Raw genomic sequence first — 27,509 nt, 5'->3', positions numbered from 1 at the left:
TTTGGTTTTGAGACTTTAGTCTTTGCAACTTCAGGGATCTTATCTATTCACGAACAGCTTGTAACACTCCAAAGAGAAAGGAAAACTTGAAATCGCATCATATGACCCCTTTAAGTGTCCTTAACTACTATGTACTAACATCAAAAAAATAAGTACAATGTACCTGTTGTGTTCATATTGTATTGCAAAACACTTGCTGCTATCGAGGTGGGATATGGGTAAGGTTAGGGTGGTATGGGTAGATTTAAGGGTGGGTTAAGGTGTAAGGGATGGGGCAACAGTGTAATTATAAATGTAATTACATAAACTAATTACAGATGCATGCAGGTATTTTTAAAATATAAGTACAATGTAAAAGCATGTATGTACACAATAAGTGCATTGTACCAAATAATTAATTTAAATGTAAGTACTACATAGTTAAGGCCACTTAATATAAAGTGGGACCGTATTCATTTTAATTTATTTAAAAATAGACTATATATATATATATATATATATATATATATATATATATATATGGCAAAGACAGTCAAGCTATATTTCAAGTCTTAAGGAACAAACCGAAGTTTATGTTTTATTTATTCGTATTTTTTTCTGTCTGAGCTTTATAATAAAGCCTAGTGTATAAAATCCTTTTGTTTTTGTTTTTATAGTGCTTTTTTTTATGGTGTTTTCTGTCCTTTTTGGAGCTTGACAGACATGGTCCCTTTATAGCCCTTACAAATATTCTTCATAACAATAATGACAGAATTTTACATTTTGGGTCGACTGTTTCTTTAAGGCTCAGCAATGGCAAGCAGAAGGTCATGATAAGCCATCACATTTGTGCCCTTGAAAGGCATTTAACCTCAGGATGTACTAGGGGGAATGAAGCTGTAATGCGTTTGATGCCAGAAACAATTTACACCGGCCCTAATCGTTTGACGGTTCTATTCAGATACTGTAGTTTGGCCATTCTGAGACTGTATAATACAAGCAGATCACAGGCAACCACAGGGGACTTTCTTTCTGTCTCTCACACTTTCATTCTCACACATGGTTTATCTTTCTGTCCATCTGCCCATGCTCACTCTTCTCTTTCATCTCTTCTAAATAAAAATGGTTCCTTAAAGCCCCTTACAGTGATCCTGAGAGATGACTTACTGTACCAAAAAGGTGTTACACAAGTACAGTTGTGTAACAGTTCTCCTTTTGAGCTTTCACATTTTCTAGTTTTAACCTTCTGCTCCAACATTTTTTAGTCCTTCCTTAGGGCATGATATGTAACATCATGTATTAAGGAAATATGAAGGAATATTACATATTTGATAGATATTATCAGTGCAACCATAAATGCAACTACTATTAGCATAAAATATGCTTAATCAACTTTGTGAGCTGCTTTGGATAAAAGGGTCTGCTTAATGTTTTAAATATTAATCTAAATTAATAAATTAGTGCAATAAAGCACAGCTCATCATGTAAATAGATTAAATTTACGTTTCTTAGCAAACAGATTCTTACCTCTTACAAAGTGTGTACCATTTGATTGCAGTACTTATGGAGAATTAGCATACAAAATAATAAAGACTTGCATTGGAAAACAGGTGTAACATTTAAGCAGCTGAGGTGGTTTACATAACCTGCCACTAGTACAGGAAATACAGATATCCTCATAACAGGCGTCCCGACACACGACATGAGGGGAGATACAAATCCCCACTGCGTAAACTAGGACATCTAATGCTGAGGCATAACTGACAACACCTGTTCCCCGGAGAGCGATTTATTTCCATCACTGGCCTTCTTACAGTCATAGATGAAAGATATTCAGGCTATGCTCGAGCGCTGACAGCCACATATGTTGGACACCCACTACAAACCCCAAAAAATACAAAGCATTCACAACCAACTAGAAGATAATAACAGCTTGTTACAGAAGCAACCAAGCAAGCTTGGCAAGCAAGAGCTATATTACTGTCTGGACCACCCCGATCACACACGGCTCCATTTTAGCATCAACACACTCTCTACAAACAGTGACAGCTGGTTTAGGTTTTTACTCAGCAGTCCGGGAACCCCAAAACCCAATGTGATCTAAGACTAAATAAACAAATGCAAAGACATACCACTACTGAACAGGTGCTAAATTGCCGATTGGGTCACCAAGTAAAAAAAACTTTGCAATAAAGCAATTAATGTCACTTCAGGTGCATTTTTTAAATATCTAATAATTAATCACAAATGGCTCTGGTAAGAATACATGTGCTACAGTACTTCTCATAATAATAGCCATAATAAAATAATAATAATGTGATTTTTATATACCATAAATATGTATATAAATTTGTATATAATTAATTTAATATATGCTGTATGTATGTATGTGTCTGTCTGTCTATCTGTCTGTCTGTATGTCTGTCTGTCTGTCTGTCTGTCTATCTATCTATCTATCTATCTATCCAAAACACTTTAAAAATCACAACACATGACAGCAGCAGATACAATTTATCTTGAGAGTTGATTTCTGCTATACAGGTACCTGCAGCTTTGTCATAGCCTGATTGACAGAGATAAAGGCTGTGAGGCTTGAAATGTGTCTCAAGAAATGTTCCATGGTGCGCTTAAGACACTCACCGTGTGTTACACACAACAGCACAGGGACCCACAGAAGTCGTAGTGCAGACATCTTCATAGATGATAGGCGTTACTTTCGGAGTCGTGTCTCTGTCTTTCACACACACAAACACACGCACACAAAACACAGGCTCAAACTGAAGAGCAGGAGGTCTCGGCCAGTAGTCCACAGCGACACAGGAGCTCTGCGAAGGAAATACGTTTTCTGGATCTGCGAACAGATGAGCTTGACAGCGCAGAAAACACTGAGATGATGGTGGGCTTCACTTTTAGTTGAGACCCTGATGATGTTTCTTCCTGTCCTTCTAGTCTGATGGGAGATGAGTGTTGTGAGCAGGAGCAAGGGAGTCCAGTGAGGGAGTATCAGAGATGTGACGCCCTCTGTGCAAGTGATCGGTTTAATAAGTCCAGGCACAGAGTATTCAGTGCTCCACGAAAGAAAAAAGAGCCGAGATGTCAGACTCAAGTTTCAGTCAGTAACTGTTCTTCTTGACCTATTTATATGTTAGCAAGTACTTTATTAATAATGAATATGAATACACTTTTTGTTGATAAAATACTTTGATTAGTATCTAATCTGATTTCTAAAATATATATAGTGATATATTCACTAAACGTTTTCTTGTTTTGTTTTTTTGACAGTGGAAGACTGAGCTGAGGTTTGTGATTAGTTTAGAATGAGAAATTCATGCAGGTAATGGAAGACAAGTGACATTAACTAAGGATTTTGTGCTATACATTTATGTTAAACATTGGTTGGCTAATTTAACCTGAGAAAAAAAACTATTCTATGTGACGCAATGTTTTCCACAGTGAGTTTGAAATGTAAAATGAATCTTAATGATTATGTGTCTTTGGCTTCATGCAAACATTCATTCAGACATTCCCTTCTCTAAATTATATTTATTGCTTATGTCTTTTTTTGTGAGTTATTGCTTGTGTTAGGGTGTTACCGTGAAGATGTATCTCTCAGAATCAATTTCAACTTAAAGTTATAGGCTTATAGGCAATTAAGAAGAGGAATGGCATGCTAAATGTATGCTTTGAGGACATTTACATTGCATTGTACATAAAGTAACAACTGTAGATTTAGCAGGCTACCCATATGATGAACTTAAATATTGGATTTAATGTTTGTGTCGTTGTCTCATTTAAATAAACGCATATGAAGTTGCTAACACATGCATTAAGTGTTTACTATGACCGGATGTAGTTATGGCTCATGCCATCTGTTATTTTGCTAAAGCGTCTGTAATTTCCAACTGTCAAACATCAAGGCATATGTCTAACAGCGAATAATGATGATCACCAAAAATATGCTAATATCATTCATGCGTCTACTTTACATATAATATAATTTAAACTACATTCCCTATATTTTTAAACAATAACGTTATTCAGTTGCCGTTTTCCTATTAACAACAGATGCAAATATCAACAACGTCGAAGGTATTTCCCCTGTCAACAGTAATAAACGTGACCTCAGGTCAGATTGTTTTGTGGTTTTAATATTTCTCAGCCTACCGTTACCGATTACCTCACGTATTTAGTCAATAAAACGTTTCTTCACGTTTGTCTTCATTCAGTTGGTTACGATCCCAAAAAACGGCTTCTGAGTGGATGAAGTCGATTCGCTGATTTCGCTCGCGCCGTTAAATCATTCCGTTGGTCGCGCGGGGTGTTTATTTGTGGGTCACGGATTTAGCCAAATTGTGGTGCCGTCCCAGTAAATGTTTGGTATAAATTAGAAAATGCACAAAAGATTCCGTTTGGCCCGGAGCACCACACGTTAAGCCATAACGTGGTGCGTTCATTGGCGATATCTCACGCTGTAGGGAAGGATGCTGCGTTTCGGGATAGGCGAGGACGGGGAGGGAGCAGGGATGGGGGAGGGATATGCAGACTGATCATAGACTGATGCATTGCAGTAGTGGGATGGAATGGAAAGCAAGATATCTCGGGGTTAAAATTTCAAGTCGTTATGGCAACGTAAATAGATGGTTTCACGTTTATTCAGGCTATTTCGGATGCGCAAGATCGTATAGTGCTGCCACGTGACGCGTGATGACGAAGCGTCTTATCTCGAAATGTCGGTAGGATAAATGTAGAATATGAAGTATGAAAACCTAGGGTACATGAAGGTCGGACTATCCGAGAACAGATTATGCTAGAGTCTTGAAACTGGGAGCAATGTCATCATTACGTTAATATTAATCAGCATGACTATCTCTCTCTCTCTCACACACACACACACACACACACACAGGTTTTCTGTGAATTCTGAGGGCTTTCCATAGACTTCGATTACTTTTATACTGACCAAACGATCTATTTTCTATTCTCTAAACCAAACCTAACCCTAAACCTACCCCTTAGGCCTACAGAAAACCTGTTTGCATTGTTACACTTACAGATAAACATCATTTACTATTTTTAATCATTTTTTTCCCCACAATGTCAAAAATTTCAGGTTTTATCCTTGTGGGGACATGTAGCATGTAGCATGAACAAGTACACACACACACACTTTACATTGTTATAAAAATATCCTAAATGGTTCCCTTACGAAAATTTCCCATGGTTTTACAACAAATAAAAAACATACTAGTTAAACCATGGTAACCACTATTTAACGTGGATTTTGCTACGCTAACCATAGCCTATTTGTAGTAAAACTGGTTATACAAATGATAGTCAATTAAAAAATAAAACATGGTTACTATTCTATAATTAAACCATGATTAATTTTCTTAAGGGTTTTGAATCTCAGATGGGAAAAATGTTATGGGACTATATTATATTAGGCTATATTTAACACAAAACTAGTGGTCCATAACATATTTCAATATAGCGAAAAAACGAAGAGTAGGCTAATGTGAGGGTTTATAACGTCCCTTAAAACAGACCGATTACCAGGCTGTGAAGTCTGATTCGAGAAATAATTATTTAAACCGGTTTTGTGAATTAGACCCGATTAATTAAAAGTTTTGACATGACAACGAATGATTCATTCACGAATTGAACTCACAAATATGAACCGAAGTCCATGAATGTAGAAAGATAAGCAAGAAGGAAGTGAAAAGTTTTAGTGACTTAATAATGTAATATAATCTGTTGATAAAAAAGCTGTCGTATGACACACAATGAGAAAGTAGCTAAATTTGGCGACAAAATCCCCAAATTGGCAACACTGCTTCTGTTGTGTCATTTTGGAGATTGACAGTCTCAGTCCTCGTTAACTTTATTTAGAAGAGTGGTCAGGATATTCTTCAAAAATGCACATTTTGTTTCAAGAAGAAAGTATAGATTTTGAACGACATGAGGGGGTGAGTAATAATTTGGGTCCTACTAGTAAAAACTAGTTCTAGTCCTTTAAAGTTAGTTGTAATATGGTTTCTCACCACACATTCATTTATGAGGTGAGCCAAAATTATAGATGAATTATACTGTATATATATGAATTATACTATATATTAATTTCTTAATTTCCACACTGCAGATTTAGATTAAAATACATTTGTTTTATGTGAACTGCTCTTCCTGTTTAATACTTTAAGTCTGCCCTACATTTTTGTGTGTGACGAACCTCTTAATCTGCAAGGAAGTGATTTTTTCCCGCTTTAATTTTCTTTTACTTTACGGGGTTAACATATTATTAACTGTTCACATGACAAAAATAATTAGTGTGCACTAGAATGTGAGCATTGCATGATTAAAAAAAAATGCTTATATCTCTGTGGCAAATAGAATTAACTCAACGGACCTACATTCCATTCTGACAATGACATCATAATAGCCATTACACATTATAAGGAATCCTGATGAAAAGAGCTTCACTTGGTATCTGACTGTTGTGATTGCTGCTTGCTTGCTTATCACTCATTCAAGCCAGTTTTGTTGTTGTTATTGAGATAATCTTCACTCCAACATTTCAACATGTGGTACAGAGTGAGAAATACTCTCCAGAGTCAGGCCCTGCCATGCCTAGTAGGCAAATGGATTTTTAGCAGATCTTCTGCACCTCCCTTCTTGCCTGAGACTGGACAAAAGAAGACATCTTCAGGTGAAAGTCCTCCAGGACGTTGCGGGCCGAGACCTCCTACCAATTTAATGGATGTGGCAGAGAGCAATGTCACAGAATCTTCATGTATGTCTAATCTGAAATGTAATGCTCACTTTTCCTTATCCTCATTGCCCAATTTTGTGGACAAACATATGTTTCTACGTATACGCCATGTTGCTGTGTCCACAAACATGCCTGTTCTAGAACCAACCCACTGTCCTGTGAAACCTCTTGCTGGACAGAACAAGTCCACTGGACATTTCTTCTTGACAGAAGCTGAAGAGAAGACATCAGTTTCAGGAGAAAGACCTCCGGGACGTCGAGGGTCCAGACCTGCTAACCATTTAATGGGCATGGCAACAAGAAACATCAGTGAACCTTTATGTGAGTCTGATTTGAAAACTACCGCTCCCCTCTCCTTACCCTGGCTGCCCAATCTTGCAAGTCGACCAGTGAGGGTGGACAAACGTACGTCTCTGCTTGGACATCGTGTTGATGTGTCCACAAAAATGCCTGTTCTGGAACCAACCCATGTTCCTGTGAAGGCTCTTGCTGACCCACAGAAAAGATGCAGTGTTTTTGTGGCAAGGAATCTCATGTCTTTTCAGGGTATGCTATGAAGATGAGGATGTTAAGCTGAAGAGGGCTCAGCCACCAAAAGGATTCCCCTCTTTGGTCAGAAGGTTTGACAAGATGCTAGACACCACTGCTTGAACCCTTTTTACAACTCAGACCCTGCCTTTGAATTTATAAAGCATCCACACACAAAGAAGACAAGATGAGGAAAAAGACAAAAAAAGATATCTAAAAAAACTGTACATAAAAAAAGCTCTTTGTGCCGTCAAGTGAATGTTCCTTTTTCATGCATCTAAATATTGTTTGTGCATCGAAAATTGCATATTGCCATTGCATATACTATAACCTTGGTTAATGTAAATAATATTCCGTATCAAAAGGCATGAGATTGAATATGACACATGAATTATCTTCAAGTTATGTTTACACTTATTTATTAAGAGGATATTAGTGAGGAGTTTAACTTATTGAGTTACTGAGTGTGCAATTGAAGGTCTCTTTTGGTTGTGCCATGTCTTGATTTCAAAAACAGTCTGTATACTCCCACACAACTGTGACATGAAAAGATGCCATTTTTATAAAAATAAAAAATTAAATAAAACCATTGCTTCATCTTTGTTCAGATGTTGTTTGTATAAAAGATTACAAGTTCTAATAGAATTCTGATGTCAGTTACAGTTGGTGATTTATCAATAAATGCAATAAAAATAATCAAAAACATCTGTTCCTTATATGAATATATTTTGATTGCCTTTTCAACCAGAAGAAAATATTAGGCTACTCATTTCATACAAATTTAAGGGTATAGTGCACCCTTTTTGGTGCCTAATTTCCAATTGTCACACAGTTGGTCTTCGTGAGGGAGTTCTCATAATAAACTTGGTACAGTTCAAAAGTTTGAGATCGGTAAGATTTTAAATGTTTTTGAAAGAAATCTCTCATGCTCACTAAGATTGCATACAGTAAAAACAATACTATTGTGAAATATAATTAGGCTAATATTTAAAATAACTGTATTCTATTTTAAAAAAAGACACTACTCCGCAGACATTACTCCAGATGATTAAATCATAGCCTATTTGGTGCTCAAGAATAATGACTTAACATAAATGCTGAAAACAGTTGCGCTGCTAAATATTTTTTTGTGGAAACCGTGATTTTTTCAGGATTCTTTGATGAATAGAATGTTAAAAAGAACAGTATTTATTTAAAATAGACATATTTGTAACATTATAGGCTACAATCTTTACTGTCACTTTTGTTAAATTTAATGCACGAACTGTGCAATAAGAGGAGTTGAAAAAGTGGCCTTTAGGACCCGGTGGATGTTTGCGGAACTTCACATTATATTCTGCGACGTGACGTCAGCTGCTGATAGAAAATATTACACTTAAAACTTTGTTGAATAATGGCTTGAATCATTATAAAATATATAATGCTTTAATGACATCCTTAAAAAAAGTAGATCTGTTTAACAGGATTTAGAAGGGTTTAATTTTTTATTTAATTTTTTTTTTTATATTATTATATTTTTATTTATTTATTTATTTTTATGTATTTAGTGCTTCCTATTCCATCAATGGTCCACACTCCAGCCCAGTAGGTGGCGTTAATGCACCTATCGTTTGTTTGCCAACCGCCATAAAACTCCAAAAGAAAAAGAAGAAGACGTCAGTATATGAAGAAAAACATAACAAGGAAAGAAGTATGTTAACAAATATAGCAGTGCAGCAATACATTGAACAAACTTATTATAGCATATTGCAAATATACACGGATGGCTCTAAAGATCCTGAGTCTGGAATAACAGCAGCAGCAGTCTACATACCCCAATTCAAAGTCAAAATTTCAAAAAGAATTTCAGATCACATATCTGTTTATACGACAGAGACAATAGCAATATTCCTAGCTCTTCAGTGGATAGAAGAAGTACAGCCAATAAGGTCAGTAATTTGTACAGACTCCCTTTCAGTTTTAAATAGCTTGCTAAGTGGAATTTCAACAGCAAGGCAAGATATCATTTTTGAAGTGATGCAGAGTCTATTTAGAATAAGACAATCTGGTCTTATGGTAAATTTCCTTTGGGTACCATCACATATGGGTGTGGAAGGAAATGAGGAGGCAGACCATCTGGCTAAACAGGCTCTGAGACATGCACAAATTGACATTAAAGTGTCAATGAGTAAAGCAGAAGTAAAAGGGTTAATTGCAAATGAAATAAGAAAGAAATGGCAGAAGGAGTGGGATAGTGGAACAAAAGGTAGACACTTTCATCATGTTCAAGAGAAAGTAGGTCAAGAAAGAAGAAAGTTTGGCAACAGGAAAGAAGACGTTTTAATGTCAAGAATGCGTATTGGACATTGTTCGTTAAATCAGTGTCTGTATAGAACGGGGAAGCATGAAACTGGAAATTGTGACAAATGTGGTTCCTATCCAGTAGGTGGCGGGAATGCACCATTTAAGTTGGTTTGCCAACCTCCATTACATTTAAAAGAAGAAGAAGAAGACGTCAGCTGCTGCAAGCAAACATGGAGGACGGCGGAGTGCTTGTTGAGAAACCTCAGGTGAGATGTAATGTGATTTTAAGTATTTTACAAAGAGAGGGGTGGCGTACACATCGTTATTATCTGTAAAAAGTTATAGTCTATATAAGCAAAACATATATAGAGCAAGAACACTAGTCTAAAGCTTGCAATAAACAGTGAAAAGATGCCGATTCATTCAGCTCGCTGCAAATGCTCAGTCATGCCATTCTCTGACAGCGGCTAACGTTAGCATGTGTGCTTCCGAAAATAACAGATGAGTAGCGATCACTGCGAATATGTAGAGTTTAAAACTTCATATTTGATCATATTAGAATTGTATATGACCTCTTTGAACAAATTTCTAAACTTGTTCACAACATTAATCAGTTATGCTATTGCTTAGCCATGTAGCATTCAGTTTATCATCAGTATTTTGTTTAATAACATTTGTCTTTAGTACCTTTTTATAAGAGAAGTTATTAAGAAGCTTTATATAACGCTTTACAGAACGGTAGTGTATGTATATTCAAATTTGAATATGTATAAATATATAAATAATACAGCAGGGTAACTGCTTGAATATGCATTCATTATGATGTGCTATAACGTGTGTAATAGTTTTGTAATTGTAATTAATGTAAATTGTGTATTTTAACAATATTAGTTTTATTATGAAGTTCTTGGCTTGTACAGTTAATGTGCGTTTAATAAATATTGTCTTGCATCTACATATTTGTGATCTTTTTTTCTCTACAGGAGGATGTGCCGGCCCTGCTAAATTCAAGGCCCCAGACCGGCTTGTCTTTCTTGGCTCCTGAACCAGAAGATCTGGAGGACCTTTACAGTAGATATAAGGTTTGAATGTTTGTGAGGTGTTTTATTTATTTATTTTTAAATGTGTGTGATTGACATACTACTAGTTTATCACAGTATTGACCACTGAATATTGACTCTACCACACTTGTTGACACGTAATCACTTCCACACTGCAGAAGTTGCAGCAGGAGCTGGAGTTTCTGGAGGTGCAGGAGGAGTACATTAAAGATGAACAGAAGAATCTGAAAAAGGAGTTTCTTCATGCCCAAGAGGAGGTGAAGAGGATACAGAGCATCCCTCTGGTTATTGGGCAGTTCCTGGAAGCAGTCGACCAGAATACTGCTATTGTGGGCTCAACCACAGGTAAGAGGACTGATCAGTATAAGGTTTCTGCAGGTCTTAAAAAGGTCTTAATTCGCCTTTTCTTAAATTAAGGTCTAGAAAGGCCCTAAATCTGAGCAGAAATTCTCACATTCATGAAGCCATGCCATTTTGCATGCACTGCAAAAATTTATTTCTTTTTCAGTATTTATGTTTTCCAATTCAAATATATAAACATCCTTAAATCAAAATACATTTACTTGAGATGAGAAATGAAGATATGAAATCTTGTTTTCTGAGAAATTGAACAAAATTATGTCTACGCATAAAACAAGATATGTCAGTGAGGTGTAAAAACTGGGTTTCCCTTTGAATTAAGCTGATTTTTCTGACACCATTGGCAGATATTTGTTCTTGTTTTAATCATAAACTGATTTATGATTACAGAATTGTCAATCTACTCCAATTTCTGAATTTTCAAAACTGTTAAATATAACATGTATAATGTAGTTTAAAATGTATACTCTATGCATGCACTGTAAGTTTCTTTGGATAAAATCATGCCCGATGCTTAAATGTGCATTTGAAATTTGTAAATGTTTATTAGTTCAAACTACAATGTCAATAATACTGTGTGCTTTTGATTCCTTCAGGCTCCAATTACTATGTTCGGATTTTGAGCACAATTGACAGAGAGCTGCTGAAGCCCAATGCCTCTGTTGCTCTGCACAAGCACAGCAATGCTCTGGTGGACGTTCTGCCTCCAGAAGCTGACAGCAGCATCATGATGCTCACTTCAGGTATTCTTTGTTTATCCTGTATTAGGGGTCTAGATTGCACCTTATTTCTGCAAAGCTCTTGCATCAGCTTTATTGTTGTTACTTTTAATGTGTTTCCTCTCTATTTGACCCCAGATCAGAAGCCAGATGTGATGTACGCGGACATCGGAGGAATGGACATCCAGAAACAAGAAGTGAGGGAGGCTGTGGAGCTCCCCCTCACACATTTTGAGCTCTATAAACAGGTGAGTCTGTGCACGCAAGTGCCTGTGGGTGTGTAGCAGTCTTGGTTGTCCACTCACATTCTGCTTCTGTTCTCAGATTGGTATTGACCCACCCAGAGGAGTGCTCATGTATGGCCCGCCTGGCTGTGGAAAGACTATGTTGGCAAAAGCTGTGGCTCACCATACCACAGGTAGGCTCAAGTGTGGTTAGAGGCCTTTCAGCCTTTATGCCCAAATTTGATTTATTATTGAGCTTTAAAGCTCATTCCTGAACACAGACGGAAATAAATGACTCGATCAGAAGCACATGGTTATATTACAACTTTTCTAATTGTGATTTAATGTTCTACAGCGGCCTTTATTCGTGTGGTGGGATCTAAGCATTGATAATAATAAAAAATATTTTTTAATTGATAAGTAATATTTCTTGAACACTAAATTAATATATCAGTTTGATATAACTTCATTTCATGACATCCTGAAGGAGACCGTTTTTTTGTTTTAATGAGTTTTGTTTGCTAATTTTTCTGTTTTCTATGTTTGTAGCTGATAGAGAAGTGCAAAGAATCCTGCTTGAGCTGCTCAATCAAATGGATGGGTTTGACCAGAATGTGAACGTGAAGGTTAGAAAAAACATTTTGGTTATTCTTTATAATTTTAAACATATTTTTATGGGAAAAAAGACATGGAAAATAACATGAGAATATTTAGAGAAAATACATTTTTATATATATTGCCCTTTATACTGTAGGTTATTCTTTCCAATACAATATAATGTGCCAGATCTTTCAACCAATGATCAATGGATGGACCTTCTATGTTCTTCCAGTAGAATGCTACTAAATGGCTTCTGTTTTTCATTCAGAATGTTTAAGACTCGCCTAATATTATGAGTAACCTGACCATTCTTGATAAATCCCATTTTGGTCTATACCTATAACAGATGTTAGACATTTCTCTAATCATGTTTGTAGAAAGGTTGCTTCAATCTTAAGATGTTTTCAGCTTTTGTTATGGAGAGGGTATTGTATTGAACCCTGAGTTTAAGAAGTTTATGATGTATATTATTTGAAATGTCTAAATAAGCCTTTTCCTCTGCAAGCTTGATTTCTTTTTCTAATAAATTTAATTCCAGCTTAAATTCATTAGTTTTTGACCTTTTATAACAAATTATCTGACCTTGGATATATGCCTTGAATGCTTCCCACCTTACAGTAGCTGACATTTCATTTTTATTCTTTAAAAAAAAAATATCTATCTGTATTCCAGTGAATTTGATAAAATCCGGATCATGTAACCATTTCGGGTGCAGGTGCCCAGTGACAAGTTTCCTTCATATCACTTATTGATTTATAAGCTAAAGAAACTGGACTATGATCTGACATAACAATAGAATCATACTGACATAACAGGGCTCGAAATTAACTTTTTTACTTGGTAGCACTGGTGCTCCCAACTTCAAAAAGTTAGGAGCACCAGCAAAAATTTAGGAGCACTCACCAAAAATTTAGGAGCACCACAACTACAAATTATATATTAACAGATTTTACCCTTACATTCTTAACTTTAATGCAGATTTTGTATTGGTTAATATTAGCTGTCAATCTCTCAGTCACTGCTTTCCGCTAACTACTGTGAGAAAAAGAAAGGGCTGAAGAAGAGAGAAAATGAAAAGAACACTGACAGATTTCTTTTGTAAATAACCTAAAGTTAAGCTGCTCTTTGCCGAGGGTTAGGATGGTGTATGCGGTGTTAAATTTTACATTCAGCTCTGCGAGTTGCACTGAATGACTGGCAGCTAGGGGTGTGCGATATTGACAAAAAATTATATCTCGATATTTTCTGGGATTTTATCGATAACAATAATTTGAAAAAAAGAGTGTTACTGTGCTGATATCTTAAGGACTACAGTGGACAGCTGACTCCTAAAATTTTTAATATTCATATTCTGTGTGGTGGTCAGTTCACAGCAGTGACAGAAATTAATCTTTTCCAATAAGTTTAAATAGATTTTTAACTTTTATGGTCATTTTTACCTTAAAGCCATTTTTTCTAAAAGTGTGTATTATCATTTGAGTCAAATTCTTATATTTAATCAGTCAGTTATAATAAGACATTTGGGCTGTTATCAAGCAAATGAAAGTATTATGGTGGATCAACATTCACCACATGATCGCTATCACCAGCACCATTATTTGTAACTTTAGGTGGTTCACAAAAGAAATCTGTCAGTGTTTCTTTGTTATTTTCTCTCTTCAGCCTTTTTCATTCCCCGCGGTAGTTAGCTCCCTGTCAAATGACAGCGGAAAGCAGTGACTGAGTGATTGACAGCTAATATTAACCAATCTAAAATCTGCATTAAAGTTAAAAATGTAAAGATGAAGTTTAATTTTGTTATGTAGCCTAACGTTTCATAGAACGGCAGACAGGTGACCGTATCAACACTCAGAAGGCACATACTCTGAACGTTTTTAGAGAAATTAAAACGGGTCGCACGACAACAATTATATGCACTCGCACAAATGCTCCCAAATATATTTTGAGGTCGCACAGATTAAATTTCGGGAGCATATGCGACCAAAATGGTCGCAATTTCGAGCCTTGCATAATGTTACTCTTGGAAAGAGCTCATTATAAATAAAAAAAAGTCAATACGAGAATGACCCTTCATCACTGTAGAACAGCATGAATATGTTCTTTTATTAGGGTGTAACCTTCGCCATGGGTCACACAGATTAAGTTCTTTTATGGAGTCCTATTTCTATTCTTAGACTGTATGTGTGTTGTGTCTAAACCTGTTGAGCGGTTAAGGCTAGGAGATAATGTGCAGGTAAATTCTCCAGCAATTAGCAATTTTCCTGATAAAGAAGACAGTAGAAGAAATAATTTTGCAAAAAAAAACTTGGACAATCTGTATTAGGTCCATACACATTTGCCAAAATAATGTTTTCATTAAATATAGAGCCTTGAATTATTATGTAACGTCATGCTTTGTCCTGTAAAATCATAGATACGTGAAGTGGAATTGACTTATGTATTAAAATCATAACCCCCCTAGAGTTAGGAGAAAATAAAGCTGAATAAATTTGGCTATTCCAGTGCCTTTGTATTGGCACCGTCATGTCATTTGAAGAAATATGTCATTCTTGCAAAAATACAGTTGAGGGATTAAGTTGTTTGATTCTGGTCATTACTTGCTTAATTTTAGTTAATTTCCCCAAACCTCTCACATTCCACAATGTTATTTTTAACTCTGAATTGGATTCCATTACAGTATTAGTGCATAACTTGAGAATTTATTTGCATAAATTGAGAAGTGCTCGCCAGCACTTGAACGTCTTAACACAAAAACTGAGGATTCAACACTTTGTGTCGCTGATTCTGTTGTAAGGAGCAGCATAGCGCGAATCATGAGTATGTGTTCTACCATCATATGCTCCCACAAACAAATGGCTCAACATATTAGAAACTGAACAACAGCCTATAGCAACAACTAAAAAATCCAAGAGCAATCAGCTTATCTCAGATTCAAAGTATTCTGTGAATTATAATAAAGAAAATAACAGAAAAATGATGGAGATAATTAGAAGTCACTGACCACAACCATAGAGTCAATCAGTAATATTTCACTCTAAATACATTATCAGTCCCAAAAGAGATAAGAAAGAAAAAATATTTTGTTACGTGACATTTTCTTTCCCCTTATTCGTTCTTCCTGGTTGAAGGATTGTAAATGAACTTTTCCACCTCATCTGGGCTCTCAAATATATGATCTCGTTCTGTGTGCGTGATGCGCAGCTTCGATGGAAAAATTGTTCCATATCGGATGTCCATGGCTTTAAGCGTTTGCTTCACTTCGTAGTATTTTCATCTTTTCAAATGTGTCCCTTTGTGCGATATCTTGTAAAAAAGAAAATTTAACTTTGCATTCATTGTATGTTACCTTGCCTTTAGCCCACACGATTTGTAGCACTTTGTCTTTATCCTTGAATTCAAGAAGCGCATAATGAGTATTCTGGGAGTGTTTCCGTCTTGATGGTCCTGTAGGCGGTGCACTCTTTCAATGGTTATCGGGTTGGTAAAAGACTCCTGTCCCAATACCTCTAGCAGTCATCTATGGAGGAATCCCACCGTATCTGCGCCCTCAGGGAGACCCACAAGACGCACATTAATGCGACCGCTTAGATTTTCCTTTGAAGTTTCACCTGTTGCTAAAGATTGTCTACAGTATTTTGCAGTACGGACACCTGATCTTCTGTTACTGATACGTTGTTTAGCCGTAGACGGTCTGTTAGAAAATTCCTTGACTTCTTGTTTAACCTCCTGTATGGCTAAGGGGATTCCTGTAAATTTGACTGAAAAGTCTTCTCTCATACTTGTGATTGCACTCGTAATGTTACTCTCTAGATTTTTGTCGATATTTGTGCTGGCTTCTTTACCCTCGTATGTCAGGCTAGCTTGGTGATTAGCAGACACCGCATTGGCGACATCTTGATTTCCATGTTTTTTTTCTGTTGTACGTGATGTTGTTTACAGTGATTTATATGTATTTGTTCAGTTTGAGGTGGTTTAAGAAAGAAATTGCCGAATGTTGTAGGAGCTGAATGGACACGTCATGTTGCCGCTATGTTGGATCCCCTTGGTTATTATTATTATTTTTTTATTTTATTTTTTTTCCTATGACTTTGTGGTATTATGTTGCACTTCTCCTTCTGTTCTGCTTTAAAACCATTTCAGCCATTGTTGACGTTCTGTTTGTTTTTTCAATGACAGGTTATCATGGCCACCAACAGGGCTGACACACTGGATCCAGCTCTGCTGCGCCCAGGTAGACTGGACCGTAAGATTGAGTTTCCTCTTCCTGACCGGCGACAGAAACGGCTGGTGTTCTCCACCATCACCAGCAAGATGAACCTCTCAGAGGAAGTTGACCTGGAGGACTGTATCCTGACCCTACATTAATTTTCTCATTAAATTATTCATTTGGAATATATATATGTATATGTATTTATATATTTATATTATTATTATTTTTATTTTTTTAAAGTTACTTGCAAGGAGGAAAGTGCAAGGCATTAATCATAGAGGAACAAACAGTATTAACACTGCCACAAAAAAAAAAGTATATTCTCATTTAAAATTTTTTAAAAAGAAATTAGTATGTTTGTTTAGCACAGATGCATTAAATGAATCAAAAGTAACAGTCAAGAAATTTGATGATTTTGGTGTCAAATCTTGAACAAAAAAAAAAAGTGTCTGTTTTGATGATTTTTAACAAATGTTTCTTGAACACAAATCAGCATGTTAGAATATTCAGATTTACCCTTACAAGAATAATTTATTTTTAAATTTGAGTAATTTTTCACATTATTACTGTTTACACCGTATGAAATAAATGCAGCTTTGGTGAGCATAAGACACTTTCAAAAACATAAAAAAATTTTTTTTTACAGACTCTTGATTTAGAAGACTGTTAGTTATACCAGACTTTCAAAACCAAATAAACGTTATACAATTGTCCTTAACCAAAATGCAGATGTTGCCAGGCCTGACAAGATCTCTGGTGCAGATATCAACTCCATTTGCCAGGAGGTGAGTTAGGACAGACCGTATGTTCATAAAAAATAGTCTTATATATTTTTATTTTTATTTTATTTGTGATCAGAATTTCTTCAAACATATGTTTTTCTGTTATGATTAATCATGTTACTTGTCTACAGGCTGGTATGCTGGCTGTGCGTGAAAACCGATACATTGTGCTGGCTAAGGACTTTGAGAAGGCTTACAAGACTGTTATCAAGAAAGACGAGCAGGAACACGAGTTCTACAAGTAGAATACACCTCGACTAGATACCGGCGTTAGATTTTACCCTATTTGTTTCAGTCTTGATTTGTACGTACAGTGTAATATTGAGGACATAAAACTTGAACCTTGATTTAAATCTTCAGGGTTTACACTGCTTGTACTGGGACTTTGATTTCACAGGATTGTTTCAGATTCACATTATATAAAATATGGATGGAAAAACAAACATGTACATCTGGTGAGCATTTTGTGTATTCTGTTTAATGACTCCTCAAAGAACCATTAAAATGTTTTCCATAACGACTCTATATAAAGATGTTTTTGATGATAACCCTAATGTGTTCTGGCAGATAATAGTTTCTGTGTGTTTCTGCAAAGAAATTAACAGGATGTTGATATTTAACAACTAAACAAATTTCACCCTGCAGGTACTGGTGCTTATTTTCAAAAACTAATTGTCGATAATGTGTCCTGTAATGTCAATTCATGTCTGTAAAGACAGATGAAAAATACATCTGTTGAGGCTTTTTGACCTATAATGACCCCGAGTATTCAAAAGCCTTTTTTATTTCTGAAATTTGGTCTGTTCAATTCAATCTGTAGGAACAAATAAAATCTTGTCCATACAGTTTCGAATACATAATTGTTTGGAATACAAAATTCTGTCTGAAGTGAAAAGTATAACTTTTCCGCAATAATTTCAATGTTAAAAAATTAAAAATAAAAGTTCTGGAATTGTAGCTTGATGAAAATTAAATTAACTCTTAATGTTCAATTTAAAAATAAAATCAAAACACTTGATAAAAAATAAATAAAAATATTTTGTTTATGCTGTGCGTCCTCATTTTTTGTGTAATTATAACCGCCTACAATTCCACAACCTGGACTTAGAGCAATAGGCTTTTTTAGAAAGGAAAATGTTAACGATAACAAAGGAATTAGGAAGAAACAATGACTTACACACAATGCCATTTTGTAAATATTAAGTAATCAGGTAATCATTCTAAAACTACAATAATTGTACGTATTTAATAATTACAAAAAAATTAATCTGATTTTGTAATCCAGATTACATATAATTAGTTACTACCCGGCACTGCATATAAACATAAATCGCCTGATGTTTCTGAGAAACCTTCTGAGAGTGCTATTAAACATTTATTTCAAACCAAACCTTTTTAATGATGACTTTCACTTTCCTTGTTTTGGTTCACAAGCATTTCAGTCTCCATTTGTATTACTGACTTTTACCACAAGATGGAGTTTGATAATAAATAAAATGTGCCTAGACCATCTGAGTGTTGTGCATTGCAGTTCACTTATCAGTGTCCATAGTGATATACCTTGTGTCTCAACATATATGATTGCCAATTGTAGACTAATCAACCCACCATTGTCTTGTACATTCAGGTTTGTCTGAAAGAACAGGTTCAGCAGGTCTGGATGGTTTTAGGACAGATCATGTGAAAGATTATCTCTTGTGCCGCCGCCCTACAATGTAACGTCACTACAAAACTCTGCTCTTTAATATCACTTATGAAACAGCTTAAATTGGCATTTAGGTGTATTTTAGTAAATGCAATTTAAAAATAATGATCTCACCCAGTTATTTGGAGTTGCTGTCCATTAGGCTCAGTCATGTTGCACAGCTTTATTTATTGTATGCTGTCATTTTCCTCAGTTTATCAGTTGGCAAAAGTTCATCAGTTACCAGTGATTATGGTTGGATTATGATCTTACCTGCACTTAATGTCCAACTAATAAATATGTGTTTTGGACTTTGTGACAGTGACTTTGCACCTTATTTGGACTGACAGGAATGATATTGAATGATCTATAAATGTTTGTATAGATAAATGATTATCTATAGTTCAGATGATGTTCTCAAGTCCACTATATTAATTTGCTGATGTCATTTTGTCACAGACTAATATGTTTACTAGTATGTAAAAATGTTTCCACCAATCATCCTGAGGTGACAACAGAAGTTTGAAGATTCTGTTTTGTTTAAAAACATAAAGGATTTACAGGACAAACTCAATTTTGATGTAATGAAGTGGCTTTCATGCCTGACTTGTAATGTGGTTTCTGGTCCTGTTATTGGTTGTTAAATGATCAGTTTCTGTTTTTGTACATCTTTAAATTAAAATAAGTGTTGTTTTGGGTGGAGTCATGAGGAGGCATGTTATAATGAATTAATTATTATATATATATGATTAATTATTACAAAGAATTTTTTAATAATTTTTTTTAATTATTACAATATATGTATGCGTCCAAGTTTAAAATATCAATGTTCTCATTTAATGTTGCAAACTACAGTGGGTTGAAGTAGTGCTCTTTTGCATTCATTTGCATTGTTTATGGATGAGTAGTTGATTTTATGTGAAACAGAGATTGTTAGCTATATCAAAGTTTATGACACTTAACCAAACAGATTTATAGAGGGTGAAATGAAACGTGTTGCAACACCCACCAGTATCTGCTACACATAAAAAGAGAAGTGCAAGTGCCCTAATGTGCTCGCACTAGAGCGCACATCACTTCCTGTGCATGCTGGGCGCTTTCAACTCCGACAGGACAACCGTCAGAGTCGACGAAGTCGTATAAATAAACAGGAATAACGGAATATCTGAGGGAATAGTCCACCAAACTGTCCGAGATTCCTCAGGTAAGTTCTAAAGTCTAATTTTAAGATCTTTTTCCTCATTTGGCCTTTGTAGAAGTGTAATTTCCCCACCTTTCGGAGGGTTAGTGAGTGTGTAAGGAGCCCCAGTTGTGCTAGCCTGCTGTAGCTAACCGTAACGTTACATCGTTTCCTCTCAAGTTGAGGACTAAAACAAACCCCATGTTTATGGGGAAACTGATTATTTTGCGTTTTCGAGGCGCTAGATTGACACCTATAGCATCAGCGGTCATAGTGTGTCATCATATCCAGCTGTGACTGTTAAACACAACTATCACGACGCACCACTGCCACACAATCTGTATTTATCTTGATGCATATTCATTGCAGTTTTCGCTTGTTTGACATGTGGATTCATTTTATTTTTAAATGATTAATTTTTTTATTTATTTTACTTTTGACATCACTGCAAGACGTCGTTAAAAATATCATTGTTGCCAACATTTCGTTTGTTGTTATTGATGCAAAGTAGTTTTTCGAACTAAATATCATATTATTTATCTACGTTTTGGATTGTGAAATTATTAGGATACCTAGAATAGGGACTCTCTTGATCGGCATGATTACATTAATCTTACATGGTAAGACTTTACATAAGATTCCATACGTAAACATTAGTTAACATGAACTAACAATGAAAATGCTTTTAAAGCATTTAGTAATCTTAATTAATATTTTAATGGACCTGAGCTAAAATGAACTACCAATGAATAGTTCTAGTTTTATTAACTAATGTTAAGAAAGATGAATAAATACTGTAGCAAATGTACTGCTTATTGTTAGTTAATGTATTAACTATGGGACCTTTTTGTAAAGTGTTGCCCAGTACATTAAATAAGTTACTTTACCTTTGAATACATAGGCATGATACAACAAAACCTAAAGAACAGCAAAAATAAATTGATAACTATAAAAAATTATATTAATTTATTCACATTATGAATATGTGAAATATGAAATGCATAAATATAACTGTACTGCATGCTTGCATATTTGCATCTATTGTTTCAGTTAGTTTGCAGCTTTTGGCTATTGTCTATTTTAACAGAATAAGAATATCAGTGTTTATTGAATTACTGTGTTTTTATACGTTTTAGTAAATAACTAATGTTGTTCAGTAAAATTTCTGCATTTTGCTTAGTATTTTTGAACACGGCGCCAAATACTTAAATATTTAGACTTAATAGGCTATTTATTTTCAAACTTTTTTTTACATTTTAATCTGGACTACAACATGCCCTAGATATTGTTTGAAAGTGTTTTGATTCTTTATTGTTCGGTCACACTTTACATTAGGGCTTCATTAGTTAACATTAGTTAATTCATTAGTTAACAAACTGCCAATGAAAAATTCTTCTGAACATTCATTAGTCTTAGGTATTCCAATATTTAATAACAGGTTGTTAAAATTGAAAGTTGCAACTGTGATATTTAATGAGCTAACATGAACTAAGACTTGTATTTTTTTAACAAAGACTAATAAGTTCTGTAGGAAATGTAGCTATTGCTCATTGTGAATGTTAATGCATTAACTAAGGTTAACTAATGAGGTCTTATTGTAAAGTGATGCCTATTGGCCTTTATAGTTCTTTTGCACTTTAATCTGTGTAAAACTTTTAACTTTATACATTTTTTTTTGTATTGCTTTATTGTATTTAAATGTTCAGTTATTTTTGTTATAAGGAAAAAGTTATTAAACCTGTTATACTGTATTATGACAACACTTTTTTTGAAACTAAAGTTCAACATCGTGATAATACCATATACCGTGATAAAAGGATTAGCAATTAATCGCAACATAAAATTTTGATACCGGCATATCCCTATTGTACAATATCTGTTTGTGTATGTCAAGCATCTGTGTTCTGGACCGTTCACCCCGATGGCTCTATTTTCACCTTTTGCCATGCAAATTCATTGTATTTTGCAGTGTGGAAACCTTTTGCGTAAATAATTGGTTGGTAGTTTGCCATTGGCAGAACGGTTTATGTAAATTTCCTAGTGGATGGATCAAATTTGGCTATTTAAACACTTCTTGGAAGGCATCATGAAGAAAGACATTTCTTTGAAGCCTTTTGAATTTCCTTTGAAGATGATGTAATTTATAGTGTGATAAGGAGGCTTAAGAAACCTTGACTTTTTGTCATCCTTTGTAGGTGATTTATAAACTGCTTAAAGACCAGAAATATTTTTTAAACCCGGTGTGATTTGTTCATTTGGAAAATAAAATTCATTGTATTTGCCTTTTAGAGTCATCATTCAGGTTAGTTCTTAAGTGCATTTAGATCTAGTCCTGTTTTACTTATTGCACAGATATTCCTGATAATAAATTGATGTGCTTTGTTTTCCTGTGAGAGACTTTGACTCCTTTTTTTTGTTATGGGTTGACGTTTTTAGTCCCATAGGATCTTATCGCTTGGTTACAGATCCAAGCAGCAGGTTGTCCTGCTCGCTCTATGGGTTTTGCTCTCCCTGTAGCTTTGTGGCGTATAGGGCACAAAGTAGGAACAGCAAAATGCAAAATGGGTCAGTGAAAATGTGTGGTTTTATGTCAGCAGTCTCATTTTAAACCATCAAGGTCAAAGAAATGATATCCGTTGAGAGTTAATGAATAATTTCTGCTCTACAGTGGCACTGCAGCAGAGTCAAAAGCAAAATGTTTGCTGGTCTTATAACATTCTAACTTTGAGAAATGGTACGAGTTTTAGGGTTTGAAAACCATTTGAGGTTCTTTCTGAAGAACTTAATATGTTCCTGACTTTGCTTACTAATATTTGGCATCTGTCAGTTGCAGTTCTTATGTAACAAGGGAATTAACCAACTAGATGCATTCTCCGACTAGTTAGCCCCAGAAGAGTTTGGCTTTGTGTTCTTGCTGTCACCATAGTATGGAAGCTGTGCTCTGATGCCTGTTCAATCACTGGATTATGAGATCCAGGTTTACTGACTCATCAGAATGTTTTGTACAAAGGCTGTGTCCAACATTTTGCCTTCACAAGCCCAGGGCTTGACAGTGTGAGCGTTTCGCTCGCAGTTGTCAGTAAAAGTAAATGTGTGCAAACTGTAAAGTATTTAGGAGCGTTTATGCGAATAAAGTCCCTTATGAAAAAGTTTCATGAAATTAATTCAGTTTTAATGAAATTTAAGGTAATAAAAGTCTTAAATATCTTAAATGGTATAACTAATGTCTTAATTACAATTTTAAGATGTCTTAAATTTGGGGTTTGAAAATAGGAATCACTACAGTATATGAGCGCTGTACAAAGAACACGTCAGTTGCAAGTTCTACAGGCTCACGGTTTCAGAGCAGTTCACAATCAATGAATATCATGCATTTATTTCAAATGATCTACAATCTACTGTTAATGAATTTAGACAATGTTTACTTAATGGTGTATATATTGTATTTTGTAGGTGGTTGTAAGAGTTAGTGCTGTGTTCAATACATCGATACGACGATGTATCGTAACAGAGATTTGACGATACGAGTATCGACACAGCTGGCCCTGTATCGATATTGTGGCACGTGTGCAGCAGTGGACCGCGCTTAATTTGAATACAAGAACAACGTTTAAAATTGAGCAGAAAAGTGCGAGGTTTCTAAAAAAATAACGAATAGAGCATAATATATAGGCTATAACAAGGTTTAATCTGGCCGCAGAGGAACATAACTGGGTTGCCTGATATAAAGAGACGTAATCCCCGAAACAGAGCTTCCCACTTGCGCAATACGGAAATATCTGCTAAGTGTGCTACTTATCTTTGTCAACCTGGTAACCATGTGCACGCGGTCTCTCTCCACTTTGGATAAACGCGCTTGCTTTCTGAAAACACCGGTTTTAGTTTTAGCTTGCAGTTTAGCGATCTCCACTTCAATATTCTATTCTCAGAAAAGTGTAATTCATCAAGTGTTCATTTATGAGAGAGCGAGAGAGGGGCTGTGTATGTATGATTGATGATATGAATTACCACCGTTTTGCTGCGTTTCTCTATTAATAGTGAAGCTGTGGCTTTAACTCCTTTATGAACAACTATGTTACCAGCTCCTTGTTGAGAAAGATAATGTTGCTCTTGAGCGATTAAGCTATTTAGTTGATAAAATTGCGGGGCAGCGCTTAAAAGTTTGTTCCTGAATGTCTGAGTGTGGCCGCAGCATGATCTGTGTGAGTGACTGAGCGTGTGTGTGCGTTAGATACAGAAGACAGCGCATTAGTTTAGAACTCTTCTCATTTTTATTTTTAAATGTAGAGAGTGTGTTAATTTGTGCAATGATAACCTACTAGCAATGTAAATATGATTTTTGAAAAATATATTAGAATGAGTACATTATTATTTATGGGCTTAAAAACAAGATGCAAACAATCAGAATATTGTACCTGGTGGGGAGTGCCCAATGTAAACATGAAACATATGCCATTACCTATATTGTACTGTGGTACAGTTATAGAGGCCCTTCATAATGCAGAGGTCAACTGCCTGCTCTGCCAATAGTTAGAAATGGCACTATAGTATGCAGTATTTAATAAATAGCTGTTTTACTAAATTCTTCTGAGGTGAAATTCAGTGCAGTCCGTATCGTGATATGTATCGTATCGTGACTTTGCTGGTGATACACAGCCCTAGTAAGAGTGCATATTTTATCTCGGCAATATAAAACATAGGCATTTTAAAATAAGAGTCCTGGTTTATTTCGAACTTGTTTAAAAACATTTACATTTGTTTGCATTTATTCATTTAGCAGACATGACTTAGAAATGAGAAATGGCTGACCTGTAAGCAGGCATGAGTGTCTTGAACTTGATGTGAGCCACAAACAATAGGCAGTATAATTAAAAGTTGTGCATTACGCATAGTATTTTTTTTTTCCCCCTGGTTATTATTTTTGGTATTTTCTGTCTGGGCTGCCCTGTCACAGGAAAGAAAGTTTAATAACATAAAATCAAAATATAGGTTTTTAGTAGTATCGTCACAATCTCTTTATAAAAAGTTAGAAACAGAAATATTTCAAAACCTAGTGTACTTTTTTATTCTAATAAATGACAATTTTGCTTGTAAATGTTTCTTTGTATCCCTTTAATAAAGAGACACATTATTTGATACATTTCTCCTACTTAAGAGCACATGAGCCTTGAGGCAGTATATGTATATTAGGAATTTTCATCAAGCCTTGTTGACATTCAGTGTTTTTGCTTAACATCCTGTCTAAGATGAAGTGTTTTTGGATAAAAAAGCAAATGGTGATCATAGTAGTTTGTGGTGAATGAACTTTTTTATTTTCACTTTTATGCATTATGATGAATTCTGTTTGATTGTTTCCTTGTGAGACTTTAGAAACAGCTTTAGTAGGCTGAGCAATATAGCTGAGGGAAAATATTTTCTGGTACTGTTGCTGCGGGCACAAACTAAATCCTCTAGCATCACAAAGGATTGTCTGCGGCGCCATTGACTATTATATGCCCTCCCGGATGAGGATATTGATATTTTTTTCTCTCTGATGCATTTGAAACCATAGCTTACGCAAACAACTCTGGTGTTGTTTGTGTATTAAGCAAGATCCCATTTTTTGTTGCATCAAGTCTGTCTGAATTCGGCACGCTTAGCATTTACTTTCCCTTCAGGTTATGTGCAGAGATGTTATATAAATGCTCTGGATTTGACCAAGTGAAGGTTCTGATAATCAAATGCCATAGTCCCTAAAGTGTGACCTCTTTCCCTGTAGTTGCTCTGACGTACTTTGAGCTCAGGCCTGTTTTTACATGTGAAATTGCGAAACCATTTCTGCCCAGCTGTGTCTTATTTTATGTTTTACATTTATGTTTGTATCTAGCATTTGATCAGGAAGTCTTCCTGATTTCATGTACATTTGTTTTTGTTTTTATTTCCATCTGTGTTTTTTTTATGAAAATAATGTGGGATATTGCATTAGACATCCTGGATGAAAGCACCAAGATGCAAATTTCCAAAATCTGCAGATGTAGATGAATGTTTGTCACTGCAATTCATGTTATAATGTTAGAATTAAATAACAAAAATAACACATATGCACTTCTCTGTACATAGTAAATGCAGTTATTTTTAAGCGGTTGTTGACCTCCTATCTAAAACTTGATTTAGCCAAAAAAAAAAACAACAACAATAACATTACCACTCTAATATGTCTTGCAATATCGTGTGGGCAAAGGTTCTGCGCGATCCTCTTGTTCAATATTCTCTGGGTCTGAATCCGGTTCAAATTTATATGGCAATATTGACGCCATCCTTAACTAAACTTGCTAATTTGGCAAGGGGCGGGGCAGTACTGAAAGCTGATCGCCAATCACAACGCACTGGGATAGCTAACCAATCACATCACATTTCGTTTTCGAAAGGCGGGCCTTTATCAGACCCCGAAATAATTGAGCCATTTGTGCCAGACTGGGGAGAAAGGTATTGTAATAATGTAAATTATGTAAAAAATAATGCGTTTTTCGAACCACCAAGCATGAGAGCATGTTCTAGTACACTCCCAAAACAAATTCAAGACATTGTAAAAGAGCATAATAGGACCCCTTTAAAATAACTTTTCTATTTTAATATATTTTTAAGAATGTATATTATTCCTGTGACGGCAAAGCTGAATTTTTAGCAACCATTACTCCTATCGTCATTAGGTGCGCGTTTCCATTACCCTTCAAATTGCGCAAATTGAAATTGCGAATTGAAAATACGCCTAATGGAAACGTGTCAATTTCGCAAAAACGCCCATATATTGCAAAAAAGTTTTTATGCTCGCATGAGATGGTTTTTCAGGCAATGCGAAAAAGGAATAATTCGCAAAACTGCAATGGAAACGGCTTTTTCGCATTTACAGGTCACATGGCGTATGTAAAAAGTCATATAATCATTAAGGGGCTTTCCCTACCATTAATGCTTAGACAGTTTACACTGCATACGTCTGTGCTGCAGTGTGGCTCTGATATGGCCACTGAAGCTGATTGTGGCCACAATGCTTGTTTATTCCAGAATCCAGCCGCGCCACGCACGTTTCTGAAGCGTCTCTCTGTGCTGCGTCTGTAAAGATACACGCATACGCCTCCTTTGAAAAAATTATAGCC

The 27,509-nt window shown here is 35.4% G+C and overlaps 3 protein-coding genes across 3 annotated transcripts in view; 2 read left to right on the top strand and 1 right to left on the bottom strand.

Moving 5' to 3' along the window:
• Positions 1–4,478, bottom strand: part of LOC107666845 (sodium channel subunit beta-1-like) — a 15,835-nt gene extending 11,357 nt beyond the window's left edge. The window contains exon 1 of the mRNA XM_016458339.1: positions 2,620–4,478. Within this exon, the coding sequence (XP_016313825.1) occupies positions 2,620–2,677 (58 nt within the window). The 5' untranslated portion in view covers positions 2,678–4,478. The remainder of the gene's footprint in view (positions 1–2,619) is intronic.
• Positions 4,479–9,754: 5,276 nt separating this feature from the next.
• On the top strand, positions 9,755–18,403 carry LOC107666735 (26S protease regulatory subunit 6B-like). The gene is made up of 11 exons (XM_016458167.1): positions 9,755–9,822; positions 10,540–10,638; positions 10,776–10,962; positions 11,574–11,720; positions 11,835–11,944; positions 12,021–12,114; positions 12,276–12,303; positions 12,408–12,546; positions 16,697–16,865; positions 17,460–17,515; positions 17,644–18,403. Exons 1-11 carry the CDS (start codon positions 9,787–9,789, stop codon positions 17,755–17,757), a joined length of 1,179 nt encoding a protein of 392 aa, XP_016313653.1. The 5' UTR covers positions 9,755–9,786; the 3' UTR covers positions 17,758–18,403.
• A 1,860-nt stretch (positions 18,404–20,263) lies between these two features.
• The window catches only part of LOC107666799 (beta-1,4-galactosyltransferase 3), a 56,522-nt gene continuing 49,276 nt past the window's right edge, over positions 20,264–27,509 (top strand). The window contains exon 1 of the mRNA XM_016458242.1: positions 20,264–20,400. The gene's annotated coding sequence lies outside the window, so the exon portion shown is untranslated. The remainder of the gene's footprint in view (positions 20,401–27,509) is intronic.

Source organism: Sinocyclocheilus anshuiensis, unplaced genomic scaffold (genome assembly GCF_001515605.1).
Source record: "Sinocyclocheilus anshuiensis isolate Anshui unplaced genomic scaffold, SAMN03320099.WGS_v1.1 scaffold267, whole genome shotgun sequence".
Taxonomy (NCBI): domain Eukaryota; kingdom Metazoa; phylum Chordata; class Actinopteri; order Cypriniformes; family Cyprinidae; genus Sinocyclocheilus; species Sinocyclocheilus anshuiensis.
The sequence above is the reverse complement of the archived record's forward strand: the minus strand, read 5'-3'. Positions and strand labels throughout refer to the sequence as shown.